General features: G+C 40.0%; 1 protein-coding gene across 1 annotated transcript in view; it reads left to right on the top strand.

Moving 5' to 3' along the window:
* The window catches only part of naaladl2 (N-acetylated alpha-linked acidic dipeptidase like 2), a 341,685-nt gene extending 331,539 nt beyond the window's left edge, over positions 1-10,146 (top strand). The window contains exon 15 of the mRNA XM_085399238.1: positions 9,906-10,146. Within this exon, the coding sequence (XP_085255364.1) occupies positions 9,906-10,146 (241 nt within the window). The remainder of the gene's footprint in view (positions 1-9,905) is intronic.
* The last annotated feature ends 6,725 nt before the right edge of the window (positions 10,147-16,871 follow it).

Here is a 16,871-nt window from a genome sequence, read left to right as displayed (position 1 = left end):
AACTATATTTCTGTCTCGTAACAGTAACACCTCAGTGATGTTTGATTTTAGCATCCACACAGTGTCTGGGGTGTACACTGTCTCCCCCGACACCTCTTTAGCTGTCTACTTTTCCACTAGATTCCAACAGAATAAATGGCTTCTGCTGTTCAGTGTTATTCACAGTTTATGGCAGTAATAGACATGTTAATTGTTCTAGACTGCCATTAGCATCCAAGCTAAAATTAGCTGCTCCATCATGCCTGGAAAGCATTAAGGCTTAATAGCACTCATTTATAAAGGAAGTTACCATTCACTCACAGGACTAAGACTATTAGTCTAAGAGTGCTAAACAGTCTTTAAAATGTTTACTTTGACAACATGAGGTGCATTATATGCAACCGAAACACATAATTAGGACATTTTGTCTGCTCAGTGAGGCAGTAATGCTAACTAAGTCTTAAAAATGTCTGTGATTTGTTTGTATGAGAGTGTTGCTTTCACATAGAAAGATGGAATAAGCATTAAATTGCCATTGAATTCCATACACTGTGTTTCTGCTATAAAATATCATTTGAGAATTTAGGAAGTTATTGCAGCCTTATGTCGTCTCAGTTCAAAAATGAACTTGGTCTTGAAACAGGAAAGAAATCCAGGATAATGATTAGCCCTGGCAAAGAGGGTGGGCTTATGTTCAACTCTAGGCATAATTTTTAATCCAATTGATAATCCAACTAATTTGCAACTGCAACCGCTACTTTGTAGCAGAATGCTGCTGTGTATGCATCACAAAAAAATCCCCAAACACAGCTCTACCACAATAACACAACACACACCTTAACATTTGCTTAATATTTCTGTTCTTTGACTATATTTCTAAGGGAAGGAAGTGTATCATGATGGTCTAGACTTGATGACTCACTGTAATAATTCTTTGCTCCACCTAAATGTGTCCAACATGATGACTGGAGCTCACACTCAGCGGTTGCAGAGGTACAATTATTTAGATATTACCCTCGATAACAAACTTCAGTGTGAATTACATGTTGATGCTTGAGCTAAACAGTCCAAAGACAAATACCTTTTTCATTATTCTGAGATGAGGTAATTATTTTACAGAACTGTCCTTGAATCTGAGACTCTTTTTTTTTTTTTTTGGTTGTGTAGGTTGCTGCTGTACAAATAGCCAATAACGTTGCATTGTTTGGAAATTTAACAACCAGCCCGTAAGTGTTCTTAAAAGATACTAGTATCTTAAAATATACTCAAAAGGAGACAAATTGTGTGGACATTTTAAAAAAAAAGCAGGTCCTTCTGAATTTAATGCGATAGCAGATAATCTGAACCATCTAGCCTGTAGATAATTTGCAATAGTGACTTTAGATTTGGCTTTTGAGAGACTTACATGGATAAACTAATGGAGTCCATCTGTCATTCACTCTATTGCTTTTACTATGCTCACGGAAAAGCACTTTGGATAACACTTTAACTGTGCTTCTTGTGATACTCTTTTCTCTCTAATCTGTATTGCAATTTGTGTGTGTGTGTGTGTGTGTGTGTGTGTGTGTGTGTGTGTGTGTGTGTGTGTGTGTTCCTGTCTAGCTATCTTTGTGAGGACCGAAATCTGCATTCTGCTATACTTGTGAGAACCAACAGTCACTTGTGAGGACACACAACCCGGTCCTCACATTTTTGAAGGCATTTAAAGGCATTTTTGAGGCTCAAAATGGGGTTTTAGTATCAGGGTTACAATTGGGTTATGGTTAGGGTTAGGCATTCATTTTTAATAGTTAGCGTTAGGGTAAGGAATTAGGGAAACCATTATGTCAATGAGGGTCCTCACTAAGATAGCTGAACGGGGTTGTGTGTGTGTGTGTGTGTGTGTGTGTGTGTGTGTGTGTGTGTGTGTGTGTGTGTGTGTGTGTGTGTGTGTGTGTGTGTGTGTGTGTGTGTGTTTTACACAAACTCCTGTGTAAGAAAAAACGTCTCCTATAATCATAAAATGAGGACAATCTTAAACCATGAACCTTAAGTCAATAACGTCTACAATAGCTGCATTATGAAAATACTTACGTACTAAAGTGCTGGAGAATTGATGCACAGGTTAACTCTGTTCACGCCGACGCAGAGGGAGAAGATCTGGCGTTCTGGTTCGACTGAGACGGCGCACTTACAGACCACCGTTACCCAGTTTATTACTGGCTAATATGCAGTCTCTGGAGAACAAGCTGTGCGAGCTTCGGGCACGGATCTCATTCCAGCGAGAGATGCGGGACTGCTGCGTGATCTGCCTCACAGAAACCTGGCTATCGGACAAAGTACCGGACTCCGCAATACAACTGCCGGGGTTCTCTGTGCACCGCGCGGACAGGTCACAGGATCTTACTGGGAAAAGCAGAGGCGGTGGTGTGTGTTTCATGATCAACAACAGCTGGTGTGATTATGCGAACGTGCACCCGGTCAAATCCTTCTGCTCACCGGACCTGGAGTACCTGATGATTAAGTGCCGGCCATTCTGGCTACCGAGGGAATTTACAGCAGTGATTATTACGGCTGTTTACATTCCCCCACAAGCCGACACTGACCGAGCACTCAGGGAACTGTACAGCGCGATCAGCAGCGAGGAAACCGCACACCCAGAGGCAGCGTTTATCACAGCCGGAGACTTTAATAAGGGAAACCTGAAGAAAGTCTCACCAAAACTCCATCAACACATCCTTTTCAACACACGTGGAAACCGGCTACTCGACCACTGTTACACCTCTTTCCGGGATGCGTACAAAGCCCTCCCCCGCGCCCCATTCGGCCAATCAGATCACTGCTCCATCCTGCTCCTGCCCGCCTACAGGCAGAAGCTGAAACAGGAAGCTCCAACCCGGAGGGCGGTGCACTGTTGGACGGACCAATCGGAGTCTGCGCTGCGGGACTGTTTTGATCACGCGGACTGGGAAATGTTTCACGTGGCCGCCAGAGACATTGATGAATACACAGACTCAGTCTGTGGATTTATCAGGAAATGCGTGGAAGATGTCGTCCCATCCAGAACAGTCAAATCCTTCCCAAATCAAAAACCCTGGATTAACGGAGATGTTCGCGCGGCACTGGCGGCACGGAACACCGCCTTTGCCTCCGCGAACACATCGGACTACAAACACGCACATTACCAACTCCGGAAGACGATCAAAGCAGCCAAACGTGAGTACAGGGACAGGGTGGAGCAACAGTTTGACAACCCTCGGAGTATGTGGCAGGGACTAAACACGATCGCAGACTTTAGAGGGAAAACCAGCACACCGCAGACCACGGCCTCTCTGTGTGAGGATCTAAACGTATTCTACGCTAGATTCGACACAGCGAACACCATGAGACCGGACAGTGTGCGCACCGCGGATGACGTCAGTGCGCACACTGTGTCTGAGGAGGATGTGCGGAAGTGCTTCAGGAAGGTGAACACACGCAAAGCTACTGGTCCGGACGGGATTCCCGGCCGCGTCCTCAGGTCATGCGCGGCTCAGCTGGCTGGAGTGTTCACACACATCTTCAACCTTTCCCTCTCTCTGTCTGTAGTCCCAGCCTGCTTCAAAATGGCCACCATCGTCCCTGTACCCAAATCCTCCACCATCTCCTCATTGAACGACTGGCGACCTGTAGCCCTGACCCCCATCGTAAGCAAATGCTTCGAGAAGCTGGTCAGGGACTTCATCTGCTCTGCACTACCCGACTCACTGGACCCTCTACAGTTTGCATACCGCCACAACAGGTCCACTGATGATGCCATAGCCCTGACACTACATACTGCCCTGTCACACCTGGAGAAGAGAGACACGTATGTGAGGATGCTGTTTGTAGATTACAGCTCAGCATTCAATACCATCGTTCCCTCGAAGCTGGACAGGAAACTGCAGGATCTAGGACTGAGCAGCTCCCTCTGCAGCTGGATCCTTAGCTTCCTGTCTGACAGACGCCAGGTGGTCAGACTGGGCAGCATCACCTCATCCCCCATCACACTGAACACTGGTGCTCCACAGGGGTGTGTACTGAGCCCTCTCCTGTACTCACTCTACACCTACGACTGCACAGCCACTAACAGCTCCAACATCATTGTGAAGTTTGCGGACGACACTACAGTGGTGGGTCTTATCACCAACGGTGATGAGACGGCTTACAGGGAGGAGGTCAGCGCCCTGACCCACTGGTGTCAAGACAACCATCTCACCCTCAACGTCGCAAAGACAAAGGAGTTGATAGTGGACTTCCGGAGGTGCAGAGAAGTACACACCCCCATCACCATCAACGGCGCTGCTGTGGAGAGAGTGAGCAGCTTCCGGTTCCTTGGTGTACATCTGGCTGAGGATCTTACGTGGTCAGTACACACAAACAAAACAGTGAAGAAGGCGCAGCAGCGCCTCTTCTTTCTCAGGAGACTGAAAAGATTCGGCATGAGCCCCCGCATCCTCAGGACCTTCTATCACTGTGCCATTGAGAGCATCCTCACTGGATGCATCACCACCTGGTATGGCAACAGCACCGCCTACAACTGCAAAGCTCTCCAGCGAGTAGTGCGGTGCTCTGAACGGATAATTGGAGGTGAGCTTCCCTCCCTCCAAGACATCTACAGGAAGCGCTGCCTGAGGAAAGCGGGGAGGATCATCAAGGACTCCAGTCACCCCAGCCATAAACTGTTCAGACTACTTCCATCAGGAAGGAGGTTCTGCAGCATCCGGTCCCGTACCAGCAGACTGAGAGACAGCTTTTTCCATCAGGCCATCAGACTGCTGAACACGTCATAGACACCTCAGCTTCACTACTGGAACTTTAACATTATGCACTCCACACTGTATATAAATGCCACTTGTTTTGCACATATTCAACTCTGTATATTTTATATATTTTATTATTATTATTATTATTATTTTTTTTTTTTTTTTTTTTTTTTTTTTTTTTTTTTACTATTTAATTTGTAAAAATGTGTATACACACACACACACACACACACACACACGTAGGAAAATATTTAGTATACACATCCAGAAATGCATACACTATTATATATTGTACATATATTTATTAGTTTCAGGTTGGCCATTCTTGTATTTTGCTCGTTTGTGTTGTTGTGTTTGCACATCTCTGTTGCTTGTGGGGCTCGCACACAAGAATTTCACTCGCATGTGCTGTGCCAGTGTGCCTGCACATGTGATGTGACAATAAAAGTGATTTGATTTGATTTGATTTGATTCATTCTGTTCACTTTGCTGTTTATTCTTAAAGCACTTGTAATGTCTTTTCCATTAACATGCAAGATAATGACACCTGGCTCCTTGTTAACAGAAGTGATAATAACCACAAATGTGCGCACACTATCACTGGGAGGTCTGTGAAGTCCTGCAGCCTTAAACTCAAAGTGTGTGTTTGTCTCTTGCAACCGCACATGCAAAAATTCTGAACTTTATATTTGGTGTGATGTTTTTTTGCTTGGGTTGTAGAGAAAATGATTCCACCTCTTCTGATTAAATTACTACAAGGATCACCAGCGACAGTGAAAGGCATGTAATACCAAAGAGGAAAATCTGTTCCAGTAACACAAGGTTTAATCAATATAAAAAAGCGTAACGTGAGGAAAACCAACATGTACAGTACAGCTGATAGTCTCAAAATTAAAAGGAGAAAATGTCTTTTTTTGAAGAAATTTAAAAAAAAATCTGAATTAAAGAAATTTGGGATTGAGCCTTTTGGAATTTCCTGGTTTTGCTGTATTATTATTGCAACACAGCCTGAGGGCAGATTGTGATCATGGACACATGGACGTAGCTTCTGGATCTGAAAAATTAAACCAGTACATAGGAGACTAAAAACGTGTATTCCATATGAAGGCCGCAAGATGCTGCAAAAAGACTTTCAGTCCCAAGTCTAGAGAAACACAGCTTTCTGACGTCTCCTCTGTGAACACTTTCCTGCTCAGTTTATGGGCTCAGTCACCTATTTTGGTTATCCTAAATAAATAATTAAGTCTGTTTTGTTATGCTATTTTTCGATTGTGGCTCAAGAGTTGGCAGTTCGTCTTGTAATCGGAAGGTTGCTGGTTCGAGCCCCGGCTCCAACAGTCTCGGTCATTGTGTCCTTGGGCAAGACACTTCACCCGTTGCTTACTGGTGGTGGTCAGAGGGCCCGGTGGCGCCAGTGTCCGGCAGCCTCGCCTCTGTCAGTGCGCCCCAGGGTGGCTGTGGCTACAATGTAGCTTGCCATCACCAGTGTGTGAATGGGTGGATGACTGGATGTGCAAAGCGCTTTGGGGTCCTTAGGGACGAGTAAAGCGCTATACAAATACAGGCCATTTACCATTTTCACTAATGGGAGTTATCTGGCTAATTTATTGTTGATCAAAAGTCCTAATTTCCTTCGGGATTAATAAAGTATTCTGATTCTGATTCTGAATAGCCAATAAATTTACAGTCAGACCCACCGTTCTTCATTACATCCATTTTTTGTAAAGACAGTCCTAAACTCAAGGCCTTAAGACAGGACTATAGTGGATGATGTCACATAGCTACATGCATCTTTTATACTGTCTGTGAGTGTTATATAGTTACAATATAAAATACTACAGACAATAGAAAAAAAATCTAATTGTAATCAATATCTGGTGACCACTAAACCAAACCCAGTTCTGTAGATACATCCAGAAACAGTTTTTGGAGATACTTGACAGATAGAACACTTCATCTTTCCCAGTTTCTGTCTTTACGTATATAGTTCTGGGAATCCATCAGCTGATAGTTTCTAAAACCAATTCTTTTTTTCAGGGCTTTCAGAAGTACGAAAATCCAGTAGCTCAGCCATGATAGTCCATGCCATAAAGCTCCCAGTTTACGGCCTTTGTGCTGTGGTTTGGAACTCTGATTCAGTAGAGTGGTGGCAAATTTTACGCCAATGTCCCTCAGAACTGGGCAAGCCCACTCTGTCAAACACTTCTGCCTCCTTGGATGTGTCATCACTTACAGTTGATCAAAGACTATCTAAGAGGGTAATGAGCTTTTTAGAACAGCTCACAGTTTCTCAAATGTTTGTAAGTAAAACTGTATGGCTACTGTAGGTGCTTGATTTTATACACCTGTGGCAATGTGCTGTGCTTACAATATCATACATTAATTGAAATAAAACTAATCATAATACCAATGTGGAGGAACTCGGAGGCAAAACAACTGGAAAGGTCTCATTAAAATAACAACATAGAACATAACATAAGTGTGATGTGAACTAAAAACTGGGCGGAAAAATGTTTGTCAGATATACATTTGCTATGCTGGTGAAATTGAACGTTAAGAGCTTTTGGGAGAGTATTTATCTTTACTAATGAACATGATGAACGAGTCAACACTTGGAATATCCTTTTAATGCTGTGAGCAGACTTAAGATGCTTTCAATGTTTAAGCCAAAAAGTACATTCCAGGTAAAACCCTTACATGATCTTTTAACTTTGGGAAAACGTGTTGAGTTATGCGTAGGACAACTTTGACTCCTTCTAACGGCATCGGCAATGGTAAGAGTGAAACATCAGTCGAGTCCAGTCAAACTTCCTCTTTCCATTCACTCATGTTACATTTATACCCCAGGTGTTGATTTAAGTAGAATTTATCTGAGGCACTACATGCAGTAACCCCCACTGACTGGCCGATTAAACCAACTGCAAAGCATCAGACTTGGGTGGAACTGTAACTGATTGATGTTGGCTTTCAAGTTTATTTTGACTGTAATATCACTGGGACACGAAAGGAGGTGGCGGTACTAACTGTGATTAAGGATTATATGAATCACTCAGATCTCGAATTCCTCCAGAGGAGGAAAGACTTTTCCACTCCCTCCCTTCCACAGCCACTCATGGGGTACAGTACATTGAAAAGAAAAGGCCTGCAGCTCATATAGACATAAAGCTGCAATGTTGATATTAAAACATCAAACTCAGGACACAAATCTAAAGTTAGTGCAGGGCAATCTCCACACATCATATGCACAATTATTTTAACTTCTCTGCCAATTTAACTTCTATCACTGCATTAGAGAATGCTTCCAAATAACAAGACAAAACAAAAAAGTATGAGGGAGGTTGTAATTGACTTGAAAGGAAAGTTTCGTTTAGTAGTAGAGTAGTTATTGCTGGCCAGATTTTCATACTAAGTCACTGCCAAATATTTTGACACCTATTCCAATGATTTTTGGAATATATCAAAGTGTCTCACATGCAGGAGCCAAATTTTACATTTTGATATTCCATGTATCATATATTCTATGACCCTATTGTACCTTTGTAAATATTGCACCTAACCATCCTTAACTTGGAGGAGAAGCGTCACTGGTGTCATATACTGGTTTTATGTTGTAGAGCAGATACAGAATCTTCATAGCACTCTGACTTTGAGTCTAAATTGTGTACTGAAGGTCAATGCTCCTTCACACCCTGCAGCCCACGACCTGTGTCTTAACACATGAAGAATCACTCCATTTACTTTTTGAGACTGGCAGTTCAGCCACTTTAAGAGAAATCAATGTACTTGAGCCCCGAGGAGCGCAACACTCCGCAGTCACTGCCTTTCTGACCTACAAATGAGTATTCTGCTACCCTCAAAGGCTCATCTCTATTTATATACATGCTTTGCTTTAGGTGTGTGGCAGCGAGTAGCAAATGTGACAAAACCACAAAGAGAAACAGAATGCAATTGTTTAAGGACAGTAGTTTGTGTTTTATAGTACGCTAATGAATTTCATGTGACAAAACGTTTGATAATTCTGTTATTGTCGTGACTTCTCGCAAAAATGCAAAAACATGACATGCAAAATGGGCCGGCCTAAAGTGCCATCTTGTTATACACAGATCCACGATATCACATGAGGTAGAGCTCTGTGGTGTTGATGGCAATGAGCTTTTCTGTTCCCAGGGAATCTCTTTCATCTTTCCCAACAAATCAAACAAAAACCCTGTGCCAAGTATAAAACAGCATTATGTTGTTATGCTTACTCTGTGTGTCCCTATAAAGACTTATGAAAATATATGAAAAAATTATGAGCTGTCAGCACAATGAGTGCTCCATTTCATTGTTACTGTTCAACACAGATGTTAAAAATCCAGTACATCTGGCAGTCATCTAGAATTAATAGAACATTACATTATGTATGTAACTAGCATTTGGAGTTTTAATGGGCTTGCTCCCACTTTTACCAAATTTATATCCATGTTAAAAAGATTTTATGCCTTTAACTAAACCGGAATTACTTGAAAGACTAACTCACAGAACGCCTCTTTACTGCCTGTCTTTTTCAGTTTTTAATTTGTTGTAAAAAGGTTATTGTTTTGATGGCTGTTGCTTTTATTATTATTATTATTTCTTTTTGCATTTTGAAAAATACAAATATGAAATGTGCTTCACAAATAAAACTGCCATACTGGATAAATGTAATCATTAATTTAATTGAATTGTCGTGCTACATTCTGCTATTATGAACTTAGATGTAACTTCAGATAAACTAAAGGTGCACATAGCAGCATTTCAGACGTATTCTCCACGAAACACCTGAAGATATCACATGACTATTCATGCACACGTTTTCATGTTAAATGCATAAATGCACAGCAGCTGCTCCTCTATAGAGAATGAGCTCAGCAACCCCTGTAACTTTTTATGTTTAATTAACCACTGATGGTGAATGATGATGTTTCTGTTGTCTTCCTGAATCGGTGAAAAAGAAGTGACTGATTTTACTCAGTGAATATGGTTGTCTGCACCAAAGTTCCCAAAGTTATTGCCTACCACTGAGCTTTAGACTGGGTAGGCCTGGGGGTCCTAAAACGGATTAGTATGGATGTTAGATATATACATTTTAAAACATGCCTGAGGTATTTAGTGACACTCTCTTGTCTTTATGTCCTTCAACAGGAATCTGTTATACAGCCTTCCAGGAAAGACTCCTCAGTTTTCCATCTTGAAGTTCCCTCGGGAAGCTGTCCTGCCTTGCAACATCCCCAGCAAAACAATCAAACACAACTCCGCAAACAAAGAAGTACTTTTCCATAGCGCCACAAACCAGTCTCTGTCTCTCATCCTCAGGGCCATCCAGTCAGCTGAGAGGCTTGTGTGCTTTGGTTTGGACTTGTTTGAGAATTATTCAAGTGAATGAGGATTTTTGCTGAAACGGACGTAACTGGCACATATTAAATTAATTACGTTTAATTCAATGCAAATAGCAGAAGACAGCTGATCTTCTAACCAATCTTACCCATCATACTATAGTCCTGAAAAGGGTTTAAGGTCATAGGAAATCCATCTATTGAAAAAACAATGCTCAAAGACATTGGAGCTGCCATTCCATAGTATCACCAGTCTACAATGTGTAAAGTATAAAGGTGTTCACTTCCACACCTCTCCAGTAATTAGTGTCAAACGAATGACAGCGATATGCAGTTCATATTGTAGAGAGACATTTCAGAGACTTGACTGATGAATGTATTGAAACAAATTTAACACACACTAGGGCTTATACATGCATATGATGCTTAGACAGTGAGGTTCTTTAAATTGCAATAAATTCTCTTCCAGTGAACGTAATAAACAGCATTAGTACTTTCTTAGTAGTTTACACCAGGTATGTAATTTGTGCCTGAAAAGTTTTCATCAGGAGCAAATCCCTGCACAAGATTACGAGCTGTAGACACATTACTAAAAGCTGTTGTAAAGCCAGTGGGCAAAAATGGTTTGGGTCAGGGTAACTTTGACAACCTTGAAATCTTGTTTATACTAGAAAACAGTTAACTTTGCACTCACTGCGAGCACAATTGCTGGGACAACAAAATTTGGGAAAGCTGCTCCCTAAAATGTTCCAAATCCGATTTTTCATTTGGCGTCAAACCAAATACTAGCTGCCCAACCAAATGGCTAGTTTGCTTGGTTAATTAAAAAGCAGCCAATATTTTTTAGCTAATCCAGAGGCCTTTTTCTGTTTTATTAAAAAATATTATAAGAATTAATAATAATTAATTGAATGTAATATAGATTTTGCCTCAGGATGCAAACAGTTTATAAATAAAGTTTTTGCTTTGGGGCAGGGGAATGCAACGTTAGCATTAGCAAAGTTAGATGCAAATTGAAATATTCTTAAAACTCAGCTCTCCGTGTGGCTTCGTGTAGCAAAAAGCCATTCTAGTATCAGCCTACCCAACAATCACCCTTTTGCTGACACTGTAAGCAGTGTCTGCTGCATTTGATGAAGCGCATCAACACAACTCAACTTGACACAATAACACAAATAAAATCAGCTCTTCTACAATTTCCATGTTGTAGCATAGTCAACAAAAAGGATCTTAAAGGTAGCTGTTTTAAATATGTCTTCATAGATGACTATGTGCAATGCCATTAATTTCTCCTGCTGATAAAACCAATATAGCTCCTCAGTGTCAGGTGAAAAGAAGCGGTTGTGTAATCCTTATTTTGAAGTATGAATGGTGGCTTAAAGCTGGGACTGGCTGTGTCATGCAAACGCCATATGAGAAAGACAAGTAAGAGAAATGCAAGATTAGAAGAGGGGCAATCAATAGACTAACACAGTCAACGTTAGTGTAAAAGGCATTTTTAATCAGCTGAACCAGATATCCTGTTTGACTACTCAGAAAACCAGTCCAGTGTAGTATTGCTGACAATCTCAGTGTCTACATCAGGTAAATATATTGGAAAATAAGTGAAATATTTTAGCATACATTCATTTAGTTTAAAGCAGAATGAGCAGCAGCACACACTGTAATGGCAGCTGGATGAATGTTTACAACCATTATGCCCTGTTTGACAGTTGCTTTCTATCTCCATTTGTCATTTATCCCATTTTCTCAGTGTGTGCACAACATACTGCAAACTCCTAGTGTTCTAAGTGACAACAGTCCTCTGTCTCTTTATTCTTCACACATTCTCTCACTAATTATTATCACAGTCAAGCAATCTCTCTCATTCTGCATCAGTTTGCTCACACGACAAGACACTTCTGAGTCTAAGGCTGATGTGCTCTTTTTAACAGCCTGCACATGCATGGATGGAGAGCTGAGCAATAAATCTCTTTTTTCATTAGCGTTTTTAATTAATATCGTGAAATTGTTTGGGAAACAAGTAGAGGATTGTTGTGAGCAAGAGCAATAGTATATCCTGGTTTGTGGTTTTTAAGCTGGAACCAATCTAAAGCTGTGAATGACAGATCAACAGCTCAATAATCCTTGAAATAACAAGAATCATGAGATATAAATTATAGAAAAATAACTGGTTTCAGGTTTTTTGTAGTTAGGCATGATGTTTGTAATAGTGGTGTCTGTGATTATAGCAATGGGGAAAAGATAACAATTTTATACGTAATATTTCTTATCTTGACTTATTTAAATTAGTTTGAATGTGATAGACTTTTGTAGCATAATTAAGGGGTGGGAGGGTAATGGATGGGCTTAGAGTTTACATCTTGTAATTTCTTATTAAATTGGAGATTTGTACAGATTACACACTTATAAAATGTTCTGAGAAATAATTAAGCATCTGGAGAGATACCAACAGTGTTGACTACAATTGTTTTTCTTCCCCAGATAATCTGTCTGCTCTCTCATGTGTTTTAGTGTTTTTGCATTAATTGCGATGCACTCAAATAGTTGAATTACAACCTTTCAAATCTCGTGCTTTTTTTTTTTATTATTTCCTCTCAATTTCTAGAAAATATTTGATACGCAAAATTTTTGTAAGCTAAACTGATCATTTCTACACATGTTACTATCCAGTTTGTAAATAAGCAGAAATGCAATACTGATTTGATAAGAAAAAAAAACTCTTCAGGGATCAAAAAATGTAAATGTCGAATGCTTTAAATAACGTGCCTTTTATCAGAGGAGAAAATGCTTTAATTTATTTAAATGGCATACCAAAAACTTTAATTGACTGACCGTGGAATCTCATCAATAAGTTACTGATGTGGCATTAATATATCTGATTATCACGATCGTTTATTGGAGTAGCATTACACTGCATTTTGACTATATGCAAAACAAGTTTTAGTGGTGATGTAATTGTTTAAGAGTAAACACAGAAAACCCATTCTGCCTGTAGCTAGCTTAGCTATAGATTATGGACTGGCTGCTTGTGGTAAACAGACTGGACCAACAGCTGTAACTGTAACATCTGTTGAATTTTGTTAAATCCAACTTTTGAAAACTGATTGTTGTTACTAAGATTTTTATTTTTTAACTAGCTTGCTGTTTTAGCTAGTTAACAGATATGATAATACATATGTCATGTAATTAATCAGAAATTCAGTCATTACAAATGGCTAAAGGTTTTAAACTATCATGCATGCTGTGCATTACATACAAACCAGGCACATCAGTGGACTACCAATACAATAAGCATGTTATGCCTGCTCCGGTTCAGGTCTTTATTTTGAATATTTAAAAGACGTATCTTCCCTTTTTTTTTAAAGAGTTTCGTTGTTGTTTGATTAGTCTTTGTACACTTTGTAAAGTAAATGTATTGTCTGTTGTGTATTGTCCATGCATGAGACATACTGATCCTGTCACTGTGTCACAGACTTAACATACAGTAAGCAGACTACCGTCCTAGATGGACAGAAAGTAGGTCTCACCTTAAAAGCTATTCAAACATTGTCACTTAGCTCTATGCATGACCGACACAAATATTATTGAGTGATACTACACATTATTTAATTACACTGTAAATTACCTAATTATCTACCACATACAGTTAATCCAATTTTGACAAACTAAAAGGTCAGTTTGATTCCATTTGGTCTGATGGGTTACAGTATGGTCAGTCTGCTTCACAGCATATGTTTTCATCTTTTTTAGTTTTGGTTTATACAGTAATTGCATGAGCCATGCAGAGTGTCATCATTACTTCACAATTTTGTACATGGATTATTGTTTTTGGCAGTTGCTATTGTCTGTTAATACATTGTACATAAACAACCAGAGGTTCACCAACTTTTTTTTAAATGAAAAGGTTACAGGCATGACAAGATAATAAGGGTACGAGGATAAAATATCACGTAAACATGATTATTGCAGTACAAATTGCATAATTGCACAAACACAGATTCACCCTACCTCTTAAGAGGTCTCAACCCACAGGTTTAAAAATACTTGACCTGGCTGAACTGTGAGCTGTCTACTGTGTACAGTATTTATTTGAAATTTTGGACAGTTAGGCTAAACTGATATGCAATGTGAAATATATATTTTTAATAAAATTAGACAATACTGGAAACTGCTGTATTGTGGAATTTGCACAAAATCTGAATGTTCTGTTTTCTAATTCTCAACATTTGCATTCTGCAATTATTAATCACACTGTGTTGTTATTGTTTTTCTTAATTGTATATTTAGAATGACCTGGTTTCTTATGCATGACATATTAACACTAACCCGCTTATGCAGGTTGTTGGCATGAATTTTTTGTCCTCTTCACTATGTAAAGTCTTGTTGAATTTTCAATGCAATAAAAACAGTTTTAAACTTCTGCCTTCATTTCTGCAACTGTAAACTTACATGTGCCATTATGTTTTCAACATCTGGAATAATGTTAGAGTAGTAGCTAAGTTAGTCACTTTAATTCCAAATTAGGGTGACAATAGGGATAAGGTTAGGTTATCTCTGTTCATGAAATTGTCACCTATAAAAAATACTCACACCGGAAAACTTATGAAAGTAGAACTGCAATTCTGAAATACATGTAGGAATATGTGCTTGTTTAGAATATGGCTAAATGGTTAAAACACAACCAAAAATGTAGCTCTATTATTAAGAGTGATTATTAAGATGAAAGCAAACTAAATTAGGGAAAGTAATATGGTTGGATAAGGAATAAACTGAATAAATGAAAAGAAACACTTGAAGGTCAATACACTTTTTTGTCAACTATTATTTGCCTGCAAAATGAGTGTGACAATAAAGCTGTCAGTTCAACAATCAATCTGTATTCCTAGCCTGACCTATGGCCACAAGCTATAGGTAGTGAAGAGGAGAAATGAGCTTCCTGAGAGGAGCTCCAAGACATAGTGAGGAGTTTAATCATTCAGAAAGGGTTCAGAGTAGAGTTGCTATTCCTCCGCATTGCAAGAAGTCAGTTGAGTTGGTCATTATGCCTCCTTGACACCTAATATGTGTGTTTGGGGCATGTCCAACTGGCAGCAGGCCCTGGGGCAAACACAGGATATGTTAAAGAGAGATTATGTCTCTCAGCAATGCTTTGGTATACTCTCTGAAGAGCTGGAGGGTGGAGGTATTACTGGAGAGTGGGCAAAAACAGATTTTAACATTTCGGGTGCCTGCTCACATCCACCCAGCTCAGTGTCACCTGTGAAACAGAGTTTTAACTTTTTTATGTGCATAGGGTACACTGATATGAATTCCCAACTTTACCAACACAACACTTGCTTTCAAGGTTCCCCTTGCTTCTGATAGGTTCAGGTTAGGAGAAGCTGGGTTATGGGTGTTGTTATTATTATTAATGTGCATGGATTTCTTAAGCTTTTATTGTTATATTGGTATTTGGCTTTCCACTGTCAGAGCTCTCAGAACTCAGAAGCCTGAGAGATGAAACTTGTTTACAAACTTAAATAAGTCCATGTACTTTCTTTGTTCAAGCTATTAAGGCAACGGAATCTGGATGACAGCACCTACACAGACATGCTTTCCATCCTTAGCTTTACTCCATGTTGAGCTATATGGAGTTGACCTACAGCTCATTTATTTCAGCATGATGCTCCAATGCTGTAAACAGCTTGTGCTGTAAGGGAGTTTTTAGTCTTCAAGCAGCCACAAATGTTGGGTGTGGTTGAGGTCAGACAACTTTTGGGTGAACGTCCATGACAGTCAGCAGTTCTTCTGCTTCGTGTAAGAGAGAGCTCTAATGTGTACTTGGCTGATTATCATGCTGCAGTGCAGATCTTTCAACACAAAGATGAAAAGGTGTAGCGTGTTCCTGTCAAGAGCATGCTAAAGCAACAGGAGTTGTTACAACACCAGGAAGAAATGCTGGCCAATCAAAAGCTCACAAACAATAACACACAGCACATTCTGATGTCAAAAAATTTGATAAAGATGCCCACCTTACAAGACAAAACCTCTGTTTTCCTTTTCTGCAAATCTTCACCCTAACAGGGCTTTTCTGAAGGCTCAGTTTGTCCATCTCCTTAAAGACAAAAGGCCAAAATGCATAGAAAAAGCTACGTTATGTCCCAAGATACACATGTAAGTGTGGACGTAGCCTAAGCCAGATGCCCAAACGATCTCATCTGGTTCCTTTTGATGTGGAGGAGCCGCATTACTGAATGAACAAAATTATCGAGCTCCTCATCCTATCTAAATGCACAAACTACCCTTTTGTTTCCCATAAATCTCTGCTTCAAATAGAAATCAGTACATGGACATCAATGCTTTTTTAGCCATTGTACATACACAATATTTATTACCAATTTGTCTTTATCAATATCATGTTAAATGCCAGCACTCTTTCAAGTAATTTTGTCACATCTACTGAATCATCCCACATCATGCCTCAGCAGTATTTTCTGAAATATTGTATAAAATATTGTATAAAAGCGCTGCTTCTGTCTGTGTGCTCCCATCTCCTCTTTTATCACATTAAATCTGTCTTTTGCAGGCTGCTTCCTCTTTAAATGCTCATTATATTATTCACCATACCTGTTTTGAGCTAGCTTTGACTCAAACGTCCTTTGGGTGGATCATGCTCCAAACAGAAAGAAAGACCATCGAGCGCGCGCAGCATCCCGACGACAACGCGTGTTCGCGCGCTGGGAGAGAAGGGAGGGAGAGGAGGAGAGAGAGTGAGAGAGGAGATTGGGGGGGA

The sequence above is a fragment of the Rhamphochromis longiceps genome, linkage group LG23 (assembly GCF_057381845.1).
Source record: "Rhamphochromis longiceps isolate RC_006_pf linkage group LG23, R_longiceps_female_GT1.1, whole genome shotgun sequence".
Classification (NCBI taxonomy): Eukaryota; Metazoa; Chordata; class Actinopteri; order Cichliformes; family Cichlidae; genus Rhamphochromis; species Rhamphochromis longiceps.
Note: the sequence above shows the minus strand (reverse complement) of the source record. Positions and strands in the feature narration are given on the sequence as shown.